This window comes from Pygocentrus nattereri, chromosome 25, assembly GCF_015220715.1.
Source record: "Pygocentrus nattereri isolate fPygNat1 chromosome 25, fPygNat1.pri, whole genome shotgun sequence".
NCBI classification, from domain to species: domain Eukaryota; kingdom Metazoa; phylum Chordata; class Actinopteri; order Characiformes; family Serrasalmidae; genus Pygocentrus; species Pygocentrus nattereri.
This window is the reverse complement of record NC_051235.1, coordinates 7,274,354-7,296,313: the sequence shown is the minus strand read 5'-3', so window position 1 is coordinate 7,296,313 and position 21,960 is coordinate 7,274,354. Positions and strand designations below refer to the sequence as shown.

General features: G+C 41.7%; 1 protein-coding gene across 16 annotated transcripts in view; it reads left to right on the top strand.

Annotated features, from left to right (window-relative positions):
• Positions 1 to 6,605: 6,605 nt before the first annotated feature.
• The window catches only part of abi3bpb (ABI family, member 3 (NESH) binding protein b), a 40,026-nt gene continuing 24,671 nt past the window's right edge, over positions 6,606 to 21,960 (top strand). For 3 of the 16 annotated variants that reach the window (XM_017713243.2, XM_037534527.1, XM_037534526.1), the window contains exons 1-7: positions 6,614 to 6,878; positions 14,409 to 14,588; positions 16,874 to 16,942; positions 17,248 to 17,380; positions 18,514 to 18,695; positions 19,672 to 19,721; positions 21,825 to 21,870. In XM_017713243.2, coding sequence (XP_017568732.1) covers positions 6,785 to 6,878; positions 14,409 to 14,588; positions 16,874 to 16,942; positions 17,248 to 17,380; positions 18,514 to 18,695; positions 19,672 to 19,721; positions 21,825 to 21,870 — 754 coding nt within the window. In that variant the 5' untranslated portion in view covers positions 6,614 to 6,784. Of the gene's footprint in view, positions 6,879 to 14,408; positions 14,589 to 16,873; positions 16,943 to 17,247; positions 17,381 to 18,513; positions 18,696 to 19,671; positions 19,722 to 21,824; positions 21,871 to 21,960 lie in introns of all 16 variants that reach the window. The other 13 variants (XM_017713244.2, XM_017713246.2, XM_017713245.2 and 10 more) reach the window with 9 other exon arrangements.

The following is a 21,960-nucleotide window of genomic DNA, read 5'->3' as shown; positions in this document are numbered from 1 at the left end:
CCTGAAACTAAATTCTGTTCAATCTCGACTATATATTGGCATGAATCATGTTGTTGTGCAACGTGTTATTCAATTGGCAGCTAGCTGTGTCAAACATGGGCTGTTATGGGCTATAGTTGCGTTGAATAAAATTTTGCCAGGTGCTATAGTCAAGTTGAATGAAACTGTCCAAGACTACAGTTGAGATTGAACAGAATTTCGTTGGAGGCTAAAGTCAAGTTGAACAGAATTCTGTTTTAGGGCAATAGTTAAGATTGAAAATAATTTTTTCAGGGGCAACAGTTGATTTGTGACAGAAATATGTTGGAAGCTATAGTTGGCTCTCAACTTTGTTGAGCTTGGGTGTGGTTAGAACTTTGTAATATAGAACTTTTTCTGAACACTGCTAGGATTGGATAAAACTGTCAAGCTACAGTTGGATTCACAAAAAATTTTTGACTACGGTTAGGGTCGAATAGGATTTTGTCAGACTACATTTGGGTTGCGACAAAATTTTGTCAATCTACAGTTGGGTTGGGACAGAACTTTCCCATGCTACAGTAAGGTTAGGACAGAATTTTGTAGGGCTACTGTTGGGTTTGTATTGATTTTTGTCAGGGTACAGTAAGGTTTTTACAAAATTTCAGTCAGATTTTATCACCATTTTGCTAGGCTACCATTGAGTTCCCAACAAAACTTTACTGGACTACAGTTGAGTTCAGATAGAATTTTATCAGGCTGCAGTCAGGTTCAGACAGAATGTTATTTGGCTACCACTGGGTTGGGACAGAATAACACCAGGCAACAGTTGGGGTCAGAATCCCAGTATGCTGTTAGGTTGGACAATGTTCTCAGGCTATATTCGGGTTCATTTTGGTTAATGCTCTAGAGTATGCCAGGCCTCCACTTTCATGTCCTCATTAGTGTAGGCACACTAGCTTCATTCCCTATGCTTGAGTACCACATATCCATCCAACTAGGCCAACTAGTTTAATGAGAGCTCATAAGATAGTAGGCCCAGCCTGCAAAAAAGTGCTCACATGAGTGTCATTAAGAGCTACAAAGAACAGAAAAACAAACCAGTGAAAAATTTATTAGCTGAAAGCAGTAAACACCTCACACTTCTCTTGATCACAACTCAGCAAAAGCTGAATCTGGCAAGATGTGTGTCTTCATAGAATGAATTTCTAAGAGCTTTGAACCTTTCAAAACAGTTTCATTATGTCCTAGATAAGTACACTTACATTGAAATGGTGCCAATGATTATATATATATACATATATATATATATATATATAACATTAAGAAAACTGGTTTAAGAACAGTGGTGTTTCTTGCTAGGGTGAGAGTAGTCCACCAGCCAAATATATCCAGCCAAAAGCTATTCAAATGGGCTCCAGTATGCCAACAAGGTGGAGCTACAAGATAAGTACTTATATCAAAGTGGACAGTCACTGGATGTCAGGACTCTTCATGGATTACACACACAAAAAGTAAAACTCTTTTGAGGTCTGTAGAATCCTGAGAAATCACTTTGGCTGGCAGGCCTACTTTTACTTTAGGAGATTACTAAGGCCAACAGATTGCTCAAAATTGTTTCCAATGCTCACTTTTCCTGCTCTACAAAATAAACGTTTCACAGCGCAGATTGGAAGAAGACATTCAAAGGTCAGACAAGAACGTGGGCAGCATCTGGTTTGACCTTAAGGTCACCATTAGGCACTCAATGGAATTCAATGCATGTCCCAAGAAAAGGCCAAAGGCCAATATGTGTTATGTTATGGAAGCAAATCCAGATTTCCCTAAACAGTCCTTTGTCTCTCTGTGTCTCAGTTTGGGCACTGTGCACATTTTTCAGAAGGCCTTTACACAGCAAAAGCAAATAATTTTGTTGTCAGTAAATTCATCTGAACACATTCACCTGTATATTGTCATGTCTTGTGCATATCTTGTGCACCAAATGTGATTTGTTTAGGTGACATTATTTCATTCACCTTCTCTTTGATTTTTGCAAACCTGGCTTAAATACACTCAACCAATCACTGATGTCTCTGTGGTTGGCATGGTGACAACCAAGGGGACAAATTATCCTAGCAACCTTGATGTTCTGGCAATATCACAAGCACTAGTTTGTTTTCCACTTCATCATGTGTTATGCTAGCTCCAAAAGCAACCCAATTGTGGCATGCGCCCGCCCCCTGGGCCTCGATGATGACGGCCGCGAGAGCTGGCAGGAAGACGGGGCCCAAACACTCAGTGGCGACGAACCTCGGCGAGGACGGGCAGTCATGGGCTGGAGGTTAGGGATCTGGCCCTGTGACCGGAAGGTTACTGGTTCGATCCCCAGGGCTGACAGTCCATGTCTGAGGTGTCCTTGAGCAAGACACCTAACCCCCAGCTGCTCCCCGGGCGCCGTGGATAGGGCTGCCCACTGCTCCGGGCAAGTGTGCTCACTGCCCCCTAGTGTGTGTGTGTTCACTAGTGTGTATGTGGTGTTTCACTTGACGGATGGGTTAAATGCGGAGGTGGAATTTCCCCGGTTGTGGGATCAAAAAAGTATCACTTATCACTTAAAAGAGCCGCGAGTGTGGAGGGGGCAGAGCGCAAAGCCCGAGCTCTCCTGACGGGCGGGAGTGATGGTGGGAGGAGGAGGTCGACGCTGGTGCCGGCTACGAGAAGCGACTTCTGAGCTTCTGGCTGAGTTGCCAGCTGGGCGCGATAACGAGGAAGCGGAGTGGCGAGCTTTCATTCCCTCTTGGCTCTGGTGCTCTGGTGAGCGCCTTTAAAAAGAGTGAGAGGGAACAGGGTGAGAGAGGGACAAACAGCAGCAGAGACTGAAAGAGCCGAAAAGCTCAAGAGCCTGAAAAGTCTAGCCAGCTTGAGGCACTGAAAAGTGGCCAGCTTAGCACAGTGTTTGTTGTGTTTGTTTTCGTGTTTTGGAAAATTAAAGTAATGGCTGCTGAAAGCAAGAATCCTGCCTCCAGCATCCTCCTTGAACCCAGGGTAGCACATGCCGTGCTACACCAATATACTGACATCTCAGCTAAAGTTGTATGCAAAAGTTTTAGATTTACACTAGTACAAAAACATGTCATTTGACTGGGGGTGTACAACAGTTTGCATATTACTGTAAATCAAAGTTTCAGTTTCTAAATGAAATGCTTAAACTCTCCATACTTGTGCCATTTTTGGTATGTAACTACATTATTTATTCTACTTCAATATCTATCTATTTTTGTAGGATAGTATTCTCTCAAATTAAACATCAGTGTTCTAACTGGTAAGGGCAAACTACCATGTGGTTTCTTACATCACTGAATTGTGCCTGCATAGCCTACATAGTGGTTGCATAGTGGCTCTACTACATCGTATGCCCAGTGCCAGTGCATTAAAAGTGGCTAGTATACTGCAGAAGTATAAATATGAGACACAGTACATCTCTTGGACTTTGCTGTGCTTTCAGAGCACCTCGTTAAGACTTTATTAGCTTCACTAATCCTTGAGATCTGGAGTGCTGTTCTGTCATGTAGCATGCATGCTTGTGGTTTAGTAGACAATGAGGGCTGAATGGACTGAACTTCCAAGAAAGTCTGCCAACTTGCTTGTTCATACGTTGTAACTTTAGCAAAGCCATGGAGTCATCCTTCCCATTGATCTATGAGAGAGAGAGAGAGACACCTAAGCATGCACATGCAGGGATGGAAGCACTCCTTTGAGGCGTTTTTTTCCTCCTAGTCGTTTTCTCGCTTTCCTCTCTGAAAATGTTTTGCGCTCATGTTTTATGACCCTGGCCAGGACCCTGCACACCCGCCGCTTTCCTATTGCATAATTTCTGGCATTAGCATTGGCCTGTATGATTCACTTCCTATGGGTAGTCCCTTGCTTGAAGCTGCTCTCCCTCTCCCCTGTCCTGTCATCCTCGTCGCATGCCATGGCACGTGTGAGGAGTGTTTGACAAATACACTATCAAAAGTCAAATCACTAGTACTATTTTCACTATATACAAAAATAAATTAGAATTAAATTATAACTAGATGCCAAAGAGCTTTTTAATAGCAAGACGCTATTGAAGTTATTAAATCTACTTTTTAATAATCTACTATACAGCTTTCTTTGTCATCTGCACTTCCGTTTATGAATTCTTCAATATAGCAAGTCACTATAATGTTCGTGGACTACTATTTTTAAAGTTGGCTGAATATTTCCAACAGCAAAAAGCTACCGCAGAAAACACTGTTGTAGGTGTACTTGTATGCAATAAGGTATAAATATATGCAATTCCCTGTGCAGTGATGCAGGCAAAAATGTAGCATATGGACCAATCATAGTCAAGAGGTCTCGCAACAAATGATACTCATGGATTAGAACCTATCGCAGTCAGGGTAAGATCTCAGAAAAAAAACAACTCCGGGATTAGAATTTATAGCAGTCAGGGGGAGGTCCCTGAAAAACGGACTCAGAATTTAGAACCAGTCACAGTCAGCTGGAAGTCTTTTAACAAATGACACAGGGATTAGAACCAATCACGGTCAGATAAAGCTCTGTGAACAAGCGACTGAAGAATTAGAACCCATCACAGTCAAGGGGCAGTCTTAACAAGTGACTCAGGATTAAAACCAATCACAGTCAGGGGGAGGTCTCTTAACAAATGGCTCAGGTATTAGAACCTGTATCAGTCAGTGAAAACCTGACTCAGAGATTAGAACTAATCACAGTCAGATAAAGCTCGCTGAATAAGTGACTCAGGGATTAGAACCTATCGCAGTCAAGGGGAGTTCTCAACAAGTGACTCAGGGATTAAAACCAATCACAGTCAGGGGGAGGTCTCTTAGCAAATGGCTCAGGGATTAGAACCTATCGCAGTCAGATAAAGCTCTCTGAATAAGTGACTCAGGGATTAGAACCTATCGCAGTCAAGGGGAGTTCTCAACAAGTGACTCAGGGATTAAAACCAATCACAGTCAGGGGGAGGTCTCTTAGCAAATGGCTCAGGGATTAGAACCTATCGCAGTCAGATAAAGCTCTCTGAATAAGTGACTCAGGGATTAGAACCTATCGCAGTCAAGGGGAGTTCTCAACAAGTGACTCAGGGATTAAAACCAATCACAGTCAGGGGGAGGTCTCTTAGCAAATGGCTCAGGGATTAGAACCTGTATCAGTCAGTGAAAAACTGACTCAGAGATTAGAACCAATCACAGTCAGGGGAATGTCCCTTAACAAGCAACTCAGGGATTAGAACTCATCGCAGACAGGTGAAGCTCTCTGAACAAACGATTCAGGGATTAGAACCAATCACAGTCAGGGAACATAGTAATTAAAACAAATCACAGTGTGGGTGATGGAACAAACAATGCGGTCAGAGTCAGAAGGGCAGTATTAGAACAAATAACACGAGGACTTTGGGTTGAGGTTAAGGTTAGGATTAGGGCCAAGGTTAGGTTCTGTGTTATGGAAGCAACAATGCACATACTTAATGTAAGTAATGTACCAACAGAACATCTTCAAGATATTTACTTCAATGTATTCAGATGTTTCACTACTGCTACTTCACTAATTCTGTTGATGTGCTACTAATAATCCGTTAAGAGTTTATTAATAATCTATAAAGGACCACTCCAAATAAACTGTTACCAACAGCTCATGCAGAGCCCATTGTCAGATAAAGCCCACTTTTTAGAAAATCTAGAACTGATTGGTTTAGTATAACTAGTAATTCACCCTAGTTATTGTAATAATGTGGTAATAAGCAGCCAGTTTCCAGCTACTCTCTTGATAGGATATTACAGTTTCCTTGTAGCTGAACCGAACTAGCATATTAGAATAATTTTCTACATTTTTTATAATTAAAGCGGTTTAATGTTATTAAAAACATTGATTTCAACCCTTTGAACAGTAGTGTTATCTTTTTGTGAAGATGCGTGGACACCCCCACTGCCTATCTACACCCCCCTCTCCCCCCTTCTCTCTGTCTCCCCGGACCTTGTTGGGAACATGACACCAACGCTGCCGATTTCAGCGCAGTCAGGAGTGCCAGGCTGATAGATGCCGCAAGAGCTTCTGGCTCTGAATGACTTGTACTGAATGTTTTTGCAAAAGCAAAAAAAAATCCTTTTTTTTTTCTTTCTCTCACTCTCTTGTTCTCTTTTTGTCACTCTCTCCCTCCCCTTTCTCTCTTCTATCTTTCCCTCCCCCTCTCTTTCTTTCTTCTCCTCCCTCCCTCACTTTCTCTCTCTCTTTCTTGCCTTTCACCACTCTCTTTATCACTCTATCGCTCTCTGGGTCAATGGTCTGCTCCTTGTACTTTCTGAAACAAAAACACACATACAGACACTTATTTAAGTGAGAGAGAGAGAGAGAGAGAGAGGGAGAAGGAGTGGAGAGAGAGAGAGGGAGAAGGAGTGGAGAGAGAGAGAGAGAGAGAGAGAGAGAAGGAGTGGAGAGAGAGAGGGAGAAGGAGTGGAGAGAGAGAGAGAGAGAGAAGGAGTGGAGAGAGAGAGAGAGAGAGAGGGAGAAGGAGTGGAGAGAGAGAGAGAGAGAGCACAAATCAAAGCCATGAGCCCTCCTCCACAGGCATGTGGGTGTGGGTGTGCTGGCCTCTTCGTGTGTGGTGTGACATCACCACTCCCCTCCCTCCCTGTCCCGTATAGATTATGAGGGGACGCTCTGGAGGTCCGTCATTCAGCAGCTGAGCAACTCTTCTACACCTCCAGCAGAAGCAGCAGCAGCAGCAACAGGTTTTCCTGTAATCGTCCAGCAGCATCCATCCGACCCCTCGTCCAGAGACCCTGAGACCCAGGGATCCGTCATGGCCCTCTCCGCGCTCCTCCGCCCCTGCTTCCTCCTGCTCTTCGCGGCCGGGATACTACTGCTCTCCCTCTCCTCCGCACAGAGAATCAGAGGCAAGTGCATCCACACACCTGGGCTTATTACATCCTGAGGCTTAGTCCTCAGTAATAACATGATGGCACTTGCACTTTTATTTAGCTTGTGGGGATGCAGACAGCATGTTGTTCTGCAAGCGGCTGTAAATCCCAATGCAATACTTGCAAAAGTGTTTGAAGAATACTTGCAAAAAACCTCATTTTTCTTTGGTTATGTGGTTTCAGACACTGTATATCATACACAAATATGTACATATAATATATACAAGTCTTGTGCAAATGTGTAAGCACACCCGGTTCATTTGCATGTTTTGTTGTGAAAATAAAAACACGATGTTATAGTATAGAAAGTAAAACAAAGTGGAAAAAATGTCATTAATGTACAGGCACAGGCCAAACTTGTGTGTTTTATTTGTTAAATTCAGCAAATAAACATCAACAAATGTGCACCGACATGTGCAGACGTGTGTAGAGGAACAGAAAGTCAACAAAATGTCATTTGACCAGGGGGGTGCACAAACTTTTGCACACAACTTCATCTGTGACAACGGGCAAATGCTTATGGATAAAGCTTCCCTGAACAAGTAAAAGTGTGCAAGTGTGCAGTGTGCATGGTGCCAATTGGTGGGGTGTAAGTGCTTCCACCTTGCTTGGATAGCCCCCTGTAGATTATCTACAGATGTTCAAATTGGGAATAAAGTGTCTGGAGAAACTCATTCTCAACAGTAGTAGGCTTAGGTTAGAACTTGGACTGGGTTTAGGTTTAGAGCTGATGTCCAAGTGTAGGCTTAGTGAACATTAAGGTGAACTCTATAGTGAAATGTAAGCTAAGATCTACAAACAGTGCGATCCAAATAAAATGCTACTATATTAGCTTACAATGCGTGTTAACTACACTAGCCTTGTAGATCCAGTGCAAAACTAAAGAAGCCAACTTCAGACATCGAACATGTTTTGGCTGGCCAGTTACATTTGGCGGGGAAAACTGTTTAGACTATTCCTTCAAGGTTTCAGTTGCGGTCATGCCGTGCTGGTCCTGCAGGTGAACTGTGTGTTGTGTGCTCCTATCTGGAGTCTGGGATTGTTGCATATTTGTCCAGTGCAAATGGCCAGTTCGTGTACATCTCCTGCACATATGGGCTGGTGGTAGGCTATTTTCTGCAGATGTATTCAATTAACGCCGAAACTGCATTGAATGTGTACGTTTTGCAGAGCTGGCAGATGTGATGTGTGTTGGCACAAGTGGTCTGGTTTTGTTTCTGGCAGATGGGATCTGATTGGTCCTGCTGGGGCTGAATGAAAAGCGGAGCAGCGGAGAGGCGGAGCTTCGGCCAAGTGAGGGCCAAAAGATTCTGGAAAATATAAAAAATCTGTACAGCTTTTGAGAAAGCGCAGAAGTCCCCTTTCTTTTTTGCAAACTTATGCAATATGACAGATTTCATTTTGAGGATGAGAGCCGGAGAGCCAGGTTTAGAACAATAAAGCTCTATGGTTCTAGATTACATCATGGGCTGTGGGTGACAGCCAAGATTGGTGTTTTTCTTATGCAGATGTGTATGCATGTGTGCTTTGCTAAAATTGTGTGCAGGTGTGTCAGCATACAAGTGCTGAAGAGCTAGAAAAAAAAAAAACATTGATACCATAACGATCATTTCCGTTAGCGCTCCTATGGGATTTCTAATAATATGTTAGCGATAATAATGCTGGTGCTCATTAATCATTAACATTTTTTTGGCCAAAACACAGACTTTTGGTACAGTGATGTGATCTGTAAAAACAATTTGAGGTTGTTTTTAACTTTGAGGCACTGCGGTCGTGGTGGGTATATACGGTTAAACGTTTGCAGGTTTATGCAGTTTGGGTGGGGCAGCTACTTGTGGAAGCAGACAAGTGGGCAGCAAATAAGCAACAAGTATACTGTAGGGGAAAACACAGTCATTATTACATGGTGCGTACATATAATTAAGCCATATAACTTTCAATAAATAACTTATGCATATGCATTTTTTGGCTTTCAAACCATGTTGTAAAATTCCATGTCCACCCTGTATTTGTTTTAAGTTTTTTTATTTTATTTTGCCATAACAGCACCTTTTTTTTCTCAAACACTGTCTCACTCTGCTGAGATGCTGTTGCTAAGCAACAACTTTGACAGCTATAGGAGACGCTCAAGTTTTTACTTCTTAGTTTGTGCACAAACAGAAATGGGATACTTTTAAGATTATATTTGACCGACAGCTGAATTTTTAGACTGACTACACTAAATTCCGAAATTCTGTCATCACCACTGAGCAGTAGGCAGCAGCTGTGACAGAAGAACATCTAAACAACCTGCGATTAGCCAGAAATTAACTCAATACCATTCGCCAAGCTAAATGGGCTGTAAGATGCTTTAAAGACTGGCTGGAAGAAAACAACATTAATACTGATCTGGCAAAACTTGACAAAACTGAGCTAAACCTGATATTGTGTTTTTTATGGCTCAGTCTGTACTTCAAAAGGCGAGGCTTACAGCAGACTGTGCAGCAAGTGAGCGGAGCTCGTTACTCTGACGTAGCAACAAGCTGCTTGTTAAAGGAACTATAATTTGGCGGAAGGAACTGCAAACATGAAAACATATTAAATGACATTCACAGCCCAGTTTACTCATTTCTTATTTTATTTATTTAACTGTTGTATAAAAGCAATAGAACACTAAGATTGTGTTATGTGTATATACCTATAAAAGATAATATTGAGACTTTTGTGCAGCAGGGTTGTGGAGATATGACTTTTGGAGGCTTTTCCTTCAGGTCTTGGTGGTTGCATGCACCAATGCATGTGTGCTACATTGGCTGGTATGGAAAATGACCACAGTAAACATATTAGAAAATCTCAACAAATCTGTGGGCTAGAAAATAGTTTTTATTTTATTTTTAATTAAAGTTGAGCTATACCTCAATTTGGACATTGTTTAATCAAAATATGTGCCAACTTCAACAGTAAAATATAGGCACTTGTTGTAGACCTTAAAATATTGCATGAATACTTAAAATATTCAATATTTAAATATCCCCAGGAGCTCAGTCTTTTAAACCTACCTATCTTCTTAAACTAGACACCTGGCATACTTTGCTGTATTAATACTTGGGCTCAGTTTCTGAGCTGCTGAGCTGGTGTTTATGTTGGTTGAAATGCAGCTAGTGTGCTTGTTGATAAGGCAGGTGTGGAATTGCGTATAACTGAAGTTTAACCACTGTCTCATAAATTGTTCTTGGGGTACCAGAGTTGGAGTGTCCATTAAGTTGCAGTGCATGCTGGGGACTGTAGTGCAGGGCATTGTAAAACACATGAATATGAATAGAAAATTAAAACACTTTTGCAGACCAGATAGGATTGTCTCATGGGCTGGGAGATCTAGACTGATGATCTAGATCTTAATGTCCGATCTAGACTCACAAAATTGGGAACAACAAAAGTTTACAAACAAAACTTAGTAAAATAAGCGTATTTCTACAATACCTGCAGAATTGGAATACAAAAGGCATGATAACTATACAAATAAACTCATAATTACAGACGTATCCTTTAGTCCCCCGAAGTCCAGAAGTGTAAGTATGTAATGGTCTCTGGAGATTCTCTGTAACTTTCTTTTTGATCTCCAAAGCACCTCTATCTCCTGCTCTCTGTCTGCATCAGTAGGTGACCTTTGACACCACTGCTAAAAATGCCCATTCCCCTGTCTCGGATGATCTGCACCAGGGTGCACTTGGCAAAACCTTCTGTGTAGTTAACGGTACCATGACTGACCATGGTTGTCAATACAGTCATTAGTACATGGTCCTGGGCTTTCCATCACTAGGTGGCCAATCATTTCAGTTGTAACTGATTGTTTATCTAGTTCCACTGATTACAAAATCCTGCTGGAAAGTGGATTCAGGTCCAGATTTGAAGACCTGTGGTGTATGACCTAATGCTACAGTGCAACAAGCCTGCAAACAGTGAGATTCATCAAGTTCTAGTTTGTGGCCGTTTCAAGTGATGAGAAGAAAAACACGTCTGTGAAAACCATTTGAGCTTCTTGATGGTAAATTCTTGCTTTCTTGGCTGAGGTGTTGAAACCTCTTAAAAATCGTCGAGTTTTACTGTAGTATGAGCTGCAGTGCTGTTAACTTGAGGACAGGGTATGAAAGAAGTGCTGTCCAGAGTGCCAGAGTGAAAACAGTCTTATAAAAACAGCTGATTGTATCTCTATCCATGCACCACGGATGAATAATAGACATGAAAGGTAGATGAAAGAGCAAAGAAAAAAGTAGGGATTAAGGTACTGTCAGAATGTGACAGCAGTGTGTTCTGGCAGAACAGTCATGATGTGTGTTTGTTGAGAAGACAAAGCAAGGGTCTATGCCTTGATCACAGGGGATTTATTTTTCCTGCTAGTGAATGAACAAGCAGGTAAACCAGAGGAAGAAAACAAGAAAAGCTATGATAAGCAGTGAAAGGGGAAGTAAGAAAGGAGTTGGTCTGTCTCATTCCTGGAAAAGGGTGCAGATGTTGACCAGTGCGATAGCTATGCTCACACACTTTGCTGTAAATGTGCCTGAAGGGCATCCCACTTCTGGATTCCCAAACTCAAGCATCTAAAGTCAGGACGTGGTCATGGTGCTCACTGCATGTATTTTAGACACTTTTTGAAATGAGGGCTCCCACTTGATTTTTGGCATCAGGAGATCATGGGTTTGATTCCCTCCGTCTACCCTCAACGCAATGCTGTTGGCTCTTTGTTGACAAAACAGAACTGGCACAAAAATATTATAATGCATAGCACCCATAGAACCCTAGTTTCTGTTGAAGTCAGTTGCAATGAAACAGCTAACCGTGTCCCAGATTCTGGACGCAGAGTTGGCAAGCAATCTGTATACCATTGGACTCAGTCCAGGCAATGCGAATACTTATCAAGCATGTTTATACAAAAACTCAGCATGTTTATACATTTGTTCAAGTGGAGCAGCTGCCAGATGATTGTCAGCTCAGTTAACACTGGACAGGGCTTGTGCCTGGGCCTGGTTCTGAGAGTGTCCGGCTCTTAGCATGGGAGTTGCCACTGATCCTCCTGGTCTGGAAAGTTTTCAACTATGAAAAGACATGAGTGCCAAGAAAAGAGCTGGCAAGATTCCTTCCAAGTAGAGGTCAAAACCAGAGATGTGCCTGCGAGACGACTTCCCCTACCTATGCTAGTCCCTATGGTAGCATATTGAATTGAATGCAGACATTCTGTTGAAAGTGTGGGTTCAAAACTTTGAATTTATGTCACATTTGTGGCCACAAGATCAAAAGACGCTCAATAGGATTTCAAGCTGATCTAACTGTAATACATCACATGACTAACTTCTGTAATTAAATACTTAATTGTGTGTCTGCATCTAAATAGTGTAGCAAAACAACAATAGGAAATTCAAATAGTAGCATAAATACTGAGGGTCAGGGGGATGATCATAAATGGGCCCATGGCACAGGCAGGCTGTGCTAGCTACTCCACTGATTCTAAACTTCCAAGGTATAAAGGCACATGATCCAGCTGACAGTACAAGCCAAGAACAACAAGAACGTTCCTCCTGGCCTCCTTCTACAAGGCTGTTAATAATGCTAATTGTTGGAAAGAAGAAACAAGCTGTCATCTGCACGTTTGTGCTGACTTTGCCAGAGGCGATTGGCAGGTTCCTCTCAGCACGTGAAACCCTCAATAGCTAAGAATTCTCAGTCCGTCAGCTGTTTTTGCAACCTCAAGAGATTCTTTTATAAAATTACAATAGTCTCATTTCAAAATAGAGGTGTGTTAACTGATTTATGCCTGTTGGTTTGGAAAGGGGCCTGATTACTTTTGAAACATTTTTTATAAACCACTGATAAATATCATGGCAATTCACACCATTAGCTCTAAAAACATATACATTCTCAGAGAAGTACTTGGAAGCTTCAAAGTGTATGTTTGCATAGCAGCAGAAGCAGATCCTGAAATTGTTTTCCCTCTTAACCCAGAAGTGAAAAGGATTGTGCAGTCCCATCTGGCCACTCCTCAAGCCCTGTGGAACTTTTACTGCACTTGTTAGGTCTTAAAACTGTAAAACCTCACGAAACGGAAAGCATATTTTCCACTAATGTGAAAGGTTTGGCATTAACAAGCTGGTGTCAGGTAAGCAGACTTGACTTTACGTCAGAGGTTCATAGGTTCTTCCACATAACTCACTTGCATGTATTCCTCACTTTTGCACACTTTTGAGCTGCCAAAATGAAACATTATGTGAATTATGTGTTCTTAAATGGATTACTTCTGAATTACTGCCATACCTTCAGCTAAAATGAAGGCCTATTACATGTCCAATATGTCCAAAGACCATTATAAACCTATAGCCAACGGAGATGAATTACATAAATGTGCTTCTAAAGTTATTCATCTTCACTTTTTTTCACTTCACTACAATTTAAAGATTACAAATGTGGTACACAGGAATTCTGGGGCTCATCCAGAAAGTATGTAATTATGTAACAGGACCTGACCTATATCAGTAGCTAATTTACCATTTGCCCACCCAGCCCAGTGGCTGGGCTTCCTTATCATCACATTTAACATATCTGAATGATTAAAGAAAGAGCAGCAAGACAAGCTTTTTAATGAATTTTCCATAGGGTAGCTCATCATCAGTCGACTGCAAGGTTTTTATCTTAATTTATTCCATTCAGTGCACTTAATGAGCGCTTTGTGCAAATGGCCGAAAATGTTCTGGGTGCGTTTGATTGATGTGACTGATGATCCAGAGCTCCTAGGTTTGTAATGATCCATTAAGAATCCTTGGTTCCCCAAAGCCAAAGCTGAGCCACATTCAAACAGCTTAAAGAGGATATTTTTTGGGCTATTTAACCCACTCAAATCAGTCAGCTCCTGATTGATGGGGAAGCCTGGTGGAAACTGAAAAACTCCCCTTGGTTGTCTGGCTTACTGGATTTAGGAAAAGGAAATAAGACTGAACCCAGATATTCTCCATGCTGCAAATCAGCCCTATTACACCATTAAGAGAACAAATGGGCCCCTACATCGCAAAGGCCTCAGAGTAAAACTACTGCACTGCTCTTGTCATTGGAGTCCTATAGGAGCATAAAATTAATGAAGCCATGCCAGATATTGAGGACCAGACAAATACAGAATGTCTCAAAAAAAACTTATAATGGTCCTTACAGTCTTGCTACATATAAAGAGTATACAGATAAGACATGAAGGGCCAATCAAAGATCTGATTGGTTGAAAGGTGTTCTAACTGTGCTATTCGCCATAACATAACATTTTTTTCACAAACACCGTATCACTCTGCTGAGACTCAAGGTTGTGTGTTATTGCGAATATTTTGCGATAACACACTTCCTCTTGTGTTCTATCCCTTAAGTATGTAATTAATCATTTCTACTTTACAGTACTATGGGAATTCCTGTCGAATATCAAAAGGAACTTGAATGTCATTTATATCAATGTCATTATTGGAAGTTCAGTTTCTGATTTGTCTTTTTCCACCACAGTGAGAAGACAGAACATGAAGGTTCGGATCAATGCCACCGGGGACACCATCGTTCTGAAGTTCCTTAAGCCCAACCCTGAAACTAAGCTTGAAGGCTACATCCTGGGCTATGGTTCTAGCATGTTCTCCAAGCAGTTCATCCAGCTGCCAGAGAACGGCATACCCTATGAGACAGAGATTGGTAAGTCTCACCACCAACATGGGCATCCGCCATATAACAAATCTGTTAGTGTTCATGCCTCGAAACAAGAGGGATGGAAAACCCAACAAATGAACAAAACAAGATTAGCGAGGCCTTTTGGTATTATTCTGCAAAAAACACAAAATCACAGTCTCTTGTGGGCTTCCAACATGAGTAAACTTTTCTGTTGATTGAAACTGCAAACAAAAGTGAAACACTACCCAAATGGAATGTTTTTGGTTATGGTTTCCTAGACATTAAGATACATGACCAACCTCACTTTGTTCCTTAAATTAGACAGATCCACTTTGAGAAGGTCAGGAGGTTGCACAGTACCCTGAGCATTGCTCACCAAGTTGATTTTCATCTGTTGAACTGTTTCCCCTTGTCCATCCATCTCTGTTATCTGCAGCTCTTCAGCGGCCTAGAGCTGATCTTGCAGCTGTGCAGGGTCAGCTGTAGGACAGAGGTCCACTACCCTGAGGTCAATGCTGAGTTTTGATCCGTGAAAGATGGTTTTCTACTTTTGTTTTCATGAAGGGCACGGGCTTCACCTCAGCATGTTCTTAAAGCCCTCAGGCGCTGTGCATAAGAAAGCAAAAACAAATGCCATGAATTTCATCAAGCATTTCTAGGCAAACCAACATATAAAGAATGACATATAAAGAATGACATATAAAGAATGATTCCCAGTTGACGTGTAGTATGGTGAAGTGTTTTTTTTTCAGCATGCTTAGCTTCTTTGTTGTGCAGTGCATGGTTTATTTGGTTAACTGTAAGCTGTTGCCTCAGCAACTGCTTTTCTTTCCAGAGTCAAGACATTTTGATAAATCTCAAATGGTAATGCATAATGTATTTTAAAAAAGGCTTCACTGAGTTTAATGCACGAGTGAGGACAAGCGCAGGAACCCAAAGGCAAGTTAGGGTGACCAGGCACCACTCCAGAACATTACCTCAGTTTGGTTATCTCCTTCCGTTGTTTGGTCACCGGTGGTGTTTTTCCACTTGAGCTGTATACGTTGGGATCAGTGGGGGCACGCCAGGGCCTGCAGTGGACAAGGTCTTGCAGGTACTGGAGTGCACTGTATTACTAGCCAGATCCCAAATCCGAGGAGTTAGTGAATAAAGGCTTTTTTGTATGGAACACTTGGCCCCCCTACAGCTCTCATTTGCTGAAGCAAAAACACACAGCAGGATCATATACTTACATCAGTTGTCTGAAAAAGCTGAGCAGCCAACACTCGAGAAATGTACTGCCTGGGCTGAGATTGGGATCAGATGCATGTGCACAGCAGATGACTGGAACGACTTTGTGCTTTGATATGTAAGACCCTTATAGACCATAGCTGACTTCAGCATGGCTGTCTGCAAAGTGGCAAACTTTACATCATGCTAACCGGTGGTATGGCTGGTCTTCAAGTGGATCCAAAATCAACACATAAATCAAAATTATGAACACATTTTTTATCATGGTGGATCAGCTGCTTTGCCAGAGCAATATATTTTCCTTTAATTATTGGCCATTACACACAGAGAATGTATTGGTCTCCCTCATTTTATTGCCACTCAGACATAAATAGTTTAAAACCATACATTAATCAACCAATGGATTTGGCATGGTTCTTGCCAAACAGTGGGCATTTTGTTGGGCCTGTCAGACTGTTGTTCTACAGTATAATGAACATCTGTATGTCCAAATACACACTGTGCTGCAGTTTACATTTCTTTTCCTGACGCTTTGAAGCCTCTTAACTCTACTGCAACAAAAGGATTTGACAGCTCAAATGGCTTAAAAGAGTGTTTCATTTCACACACATATCAGATATCAAATCTTTTAAGACTTCCGTCCCCGACAACTAAAATGAAAGCTTCACTTTTCCTGAAGAGATAATCCACATGGCTTTGTAGCCAGGCTCTCTGATGAATGAATGGTTTGTTGTTCGTGAGTTCTAGGCCCTTGTGAGCGCACAAGCAGTTCCGTTTTTTAGCCAGGGCTCTGTAGCCTGCCCACCTTTTGGTGGCCTACCTTACCTTCCACAGAGCAAGAACCAAGAACATCTTGGGAGGGGCTGTCCTGGAGCACAGATTGATAATTACCCTGCTGAACCACACCTGATCCCACTCAGCAGGAAAGTACCAGGTTTAGTAGGTTTAATAGTTTTAAAACAAGGAAATTACTAAACTGCTGGACTTCAGCTCTCCAGGTCAAGAAGTGTACACCCTTAGTCTTATTTGAACTTGTTTTCTGTGTTTGAGTAATCAGTCTGAATGTGTCTCACTTGTAGATGCTGAACCCAAGTACTTGGTTGCTGTTCAGCCAATTCCGACCAATGATGTGAAGAAGCAATGCACAGGTAAAGCACAGATCTCCATCCTAAAGTGGCACAAAGCCCAATTCTGAATTGGCAATGTGTTGTAATGACAGTGATGCACATAGATGTATGATTTAGGATTAGATTTTCTCTTTAAAATGCATCCTGACTGCATGGATCCCAATCCTGATCCTGGTGCACCGGTGTCCTGAATGCTTTGGTGTTAGGGCAGGAAAAATGCTAATAAGTTTATGACAGAGATATTCGAGGACCTGGTGTGGGAAGCATATTGGCCAACGATCTTCCTTTTGACATTTGAACCCTGAGCTGATGTGACTGACCCACAGGAAAGGTAAACCTGGACAAACCTCTTCATCTGGTGATCGGCTCGGTTACGCCAACCTCAGTGCTCCTGTCTTGGGGAACATTTGTGAAGACCCCTTACGAGGGAAACATCATGAATGACTGCCTTGAGGATGGGTGAGTTACACACACAATCACCAGCATCTGGATTTCACTCTCCTTTGTTTTACATTCAAACTCATAAGTGACATCTCAAAAGGCAAGTGATGAATGCCCTTGCATCATATTTAGGGATAATCCAGCATTCAGTCAAATCTTGACAGATTGTCCTGCTCGCCCTGTCTCCAGCACCTTGTGACTGCAGCTTTGAGGTGCAAAAGTTTTGCTTTGTTTATGGAAAAAAAGTAGTATATAAATTTGTCCACACTCTCATTGCACTAGCAAGATTTCATGATTTATGTTGCATAACTCCTCGATAAAGAGGAGGTTTCTCCCTTTGGGTGGAAAAAGACTGTAGGATACTGTAGGAGTTTCTGCCATAACAGGTGTGTGTATTTTGTATTTGAGTCCATGTCATGTTTTTTTGGAATGACGTAAGTGCAACTGGGACTTGTTGATGCGCTTTTCAACATCTCTGTTTCTCACATACATGGCTATATGCATTTTTCTTTTGCACTCTGGAGAAGGAGAACTGTTGGAAAAGCTATTGGAAATACTGACCCATCCCAGCTCGGCGGAGAAGTGAAGTCTCGCACCAGGCCTGGCTCTTATTAAAACCTAGTGTTAGTCCATCTGTGTATGTCCTTGCTGCCACTTGGCACATTACTGAACATGGGCATGAGGAAAATAAAGCTTTATGAATCTGAGAAACCCAATCTATTAACAGTGAGACTTAACAGCACCTAACTGGGCCAGGGGTCTCTGGATCCAAAGAAACCAGTGCCACTGTTCACACCTGGAGTCAGAGATCTATATTTACCACACTAAGAGTACTAATGAAGCTGAGACTGTCAGCATTTGCAGTTGACAGCAACACAGTTGCACTGGCAGACAGGATGTGATCCTAGATCAGTACTCTTGTTGACAGACCAGTAATTTTCCTTTTTGGAGGCTTTTGTTCTATTTCCCATCATCTTTATAATGGTCCATTGGTACAAGAAAAGTATATGCATGTAATGTCTCATTGGTATATGATGTCCAAACATATGTTCTGTAGAGTGTCTATGCAAAAGAATCCCTGCATAGTTGAACTGGAAGATTTAAAATTTTCATCCTTACAACTAAATTCATTTTCATGCATTCCTTTCTAGGTTCTACACAATCCGCTACAGAGAAAGGAATAGGAAGTGGATCTATCAGACCTGCCCCACCAGCGACACAGTCATTGACAACCTAAAGCCCAACACGGCCTATGAGTTTGGAGTCCGCCCAAACAAAGATGACCGCAGTGGCATGTGGAGCAAAGCCATCATTCACAACACCAACATGGGAGGTATGTATCACAAGTATCCAAAAATTCTTACTTTTACAATATTACATAATTTTTATATAATACTTACAATGATAATCTTTCTTTGACAACATGGCTAACAATATACTGCCTGTAAAACATCAAAACTTCTGAAGTTTGGGCCTTCTGAAGTATCTGCACTTTTAAAACAGTTAACAGTTCAAAATATTGCTCAAAGCACATACTGAGGGCTCCTGGTGTGTGCAACCATTTAAGTGTTGGTCCCCATGTGTTGCTGAGAGTCCAAGAGAGCACTGGCCTCGCTCCCTCTTGGTATGCAGGATGACCATTCTGCTCCCCCAAAACTCGAGTGCAATGCTAGCCAAGGCAGGCATCTATTAGCAGAAAAACAGAGTTGGCAGTTAACATTCTCCTCCAAGTGTGTTGAGCTGTCTAATGATTCCACATTAGCTGCAGTTTGAAAAGATGTAACAGAGCTTCACTGGACTCAAAAGAAGCAAGCGTTGGCTTTTAACCCCTAGCTTGGTTTCATCATGCATGATGGGGGAGACCTAGCTAGCTGGAGGGAAATTGGCGACTACTAAAATATAGAAGAAAACCATGCAAAAATCTAGTTATGTCAGTTGTCAATTTATAAAAACACATTTCTAAAAGCTAGATTTTCCCAAACTTTGGATGGGCAGTGTTCATTAAGATGTTTATTTTCCCTAAAACTTGCAATACATTTTGAGGTTTATTTTTGTTACCACCAGAGCTAGTCTTCCAAACCCAACATAAAAAACCTGCTTGGACTTTCCAAACCACAAATGATCTGTTTGCGTGTTGGGAGTAAAACCGTCAGTGATGAATAGTAAAAACAGTGGTCACACAGCAGGTGTTGGGAAAGCATTTGCAAATATGATTTTGGCCACCTTTAACTCCTGAGTATTAATGTTGACCTGCTACTCCTTTGGTGTTTGTCCACACAGGACTGATCTCCTCTCACTTTGTCTTTCAGACAAAAGCATGCAGAAACCTTACAAGCACAGCCGGACCCCCAAGCCTGTGGTACGTCTTGCTGCTGCTCATAAACCTGCCAAAAAGGGAATCTGTAGGAATTGCAAGCTGAGGGTGCTTGAACTTAATGATTATACCAGAGAAAAGCACTTGGAAACATCCCACAAACACCTACCCAAGGGGTGGTTTATGCGGTTGAAATGGGATTCTGATTGCACACACATCCAGAGAAAGAAAATGAGGGAGATGGAAGGGACAGGCAGATGAGTGAGAGAGAGTGGGAATGAGTGCAAAGCAGAGATGGCGAGTCACATGTTGACTAACCCGCGATCTCTCGGGCTTGAGACTTAAGTCTTATGTCATTTTTGACCTGAGAACAAAATATTATGAACAAAAAAGTAATACCTATGAGCACGGCAACCTTAACAAATGAAACCATTTCCAAACTTTAATGTCCCAGCTAGCGCACATATATCGGTCCACTGGCTTGATAAGGTCGGCACCCAACTGACTGTTGGTTCACCCTCAGACCACCTAGATTACTGTCCTGCATACAAGCTCTAACTAGTTTTTAATCTCCTTTTAAATGCACATAGACTTTTATTTTGGAAAATAAAGTAAGACAAACATTTCAAATAACTAAGAGAAAAAAAATGACTAGGCCTGATATAAAAAATGATTTTAAAGAAAATGTTGAGACTGAGCTGAACTGTGAGTGGAAAATAAGCAATAATAAGTGGAATTTTGTTCTCTGCTTAACCACCGGTGGGCCGCCAAGAAAACGCTGAGCAAAACTCGAGTGGACCGCCAGCTTTGCCATCAGCAGGCCAAAAGTGATCCACTATCCTCTTACCATCAGGGGTATAATTTGGCCTGTCAGCTTTGCTAGTGTTACTTGTTTTAAGTACAGATCACATCCCTTTAAAACCTTCGAAAACTTAATCTTGAGCTGGGTTAGCTATTATGCTAGCAAGCTACACACTAATGTTGCCCAGCCAGCTGTTCTGCTACTCACAGCAGCGTCAGGCTCCAAATAGTTAGCCTTTTATTGTGGTTAATCCTTCAGTGTGATGGTGCGATTGACACACTACTTGTTTTTTAATATGGTGTTTAGGGGAAAGAGACAAAAATACTTGAAATGGCTGGCTAGCTCGTAACTTGACTTAGGTAGGTAACTAATTTATCTTAATTTTAACTGAAGTCATTTAAAACCTTTGAAAACTAGAGCAAGGTTAGCTATTAGGCCACATAGCTAGCATACCTACTATCTAAACTTCAGACTAACCAACCATTTCAGATGGTCTTTTACCTTTAAATACTGCATTTATTGCATGTATACTACAATAGGCATGCTAGCTAGTTAGTGCAATAAATGATTTGGCTGAAGTTTAGCTGTTTTAGTAAGTTACAAACCCCACAACTTTAAAACCTTTATGCAGGGTTAACTACTGCACTAGCTAGCAAGCACACCTGCTGTACAACCTACAGACGAAACAACTGTTTCAAATGGTCTCTTTTAACCATGTTTACAAACTGTGTTTATTGTGTGTAGCACATCATTTCTGTGCTTTTGACCAAAGTATAATGAAAGGCTCGTTATTTTAAACCATGTTAAAGTTGACAGGTTTTTAGTTGGAGTTTACTTTTGAACAGAGCAATGCCTGCAGCTAATAAAGAGGCTAAACTAAAATTCCCTACTAAAGATTCTAGACCTGCAGTGCAGACCCAGACCCAGAAACATCTCTAGTTTTTAGTCTTCTGTGATGTCAGTCTCTCGTGCCTCTCATGCTGAACTTGTTCTAGGAGACATTAATGGGGGTGAGAGAGAGAACCATTGCCCCCCCCCAGCCCTACTCACAGCTGGATCTGAACATGAACAGCTCCTGAAATCCCTCTTCACACGCTCGCGCATGCCATGGAATTCAATTAGGACTCCAGCTGTGCAAGTGTTCACACTGGACAGTATTTGTGAAAGTGTTCCAAAGGGTTGCTCATGGTAAATTAAGTAAAGAATCAATGCGATTGGTCACATTACAACCCCACGAAGGAAACATAGACCAGAGGGACACTGCTGCTTTCTGTCACATTGCTGAATTTGTTGTAATGTTGTCCGAGAACAGGGGGCAAAAAACAGGTGTCCTTTTGTGCTTTCAGAACCCAGTTCTGTCGGGACACCGTGCCTTCTTTAACCCACGGCCTGGTAAGTCGCTTAAGTTTTTGTTTCCCCAAAAGAGCAAGGCAAAAGGAGAAACATGTTTGTCCATTAACATCTGTTTGTTTTCCATGTGTA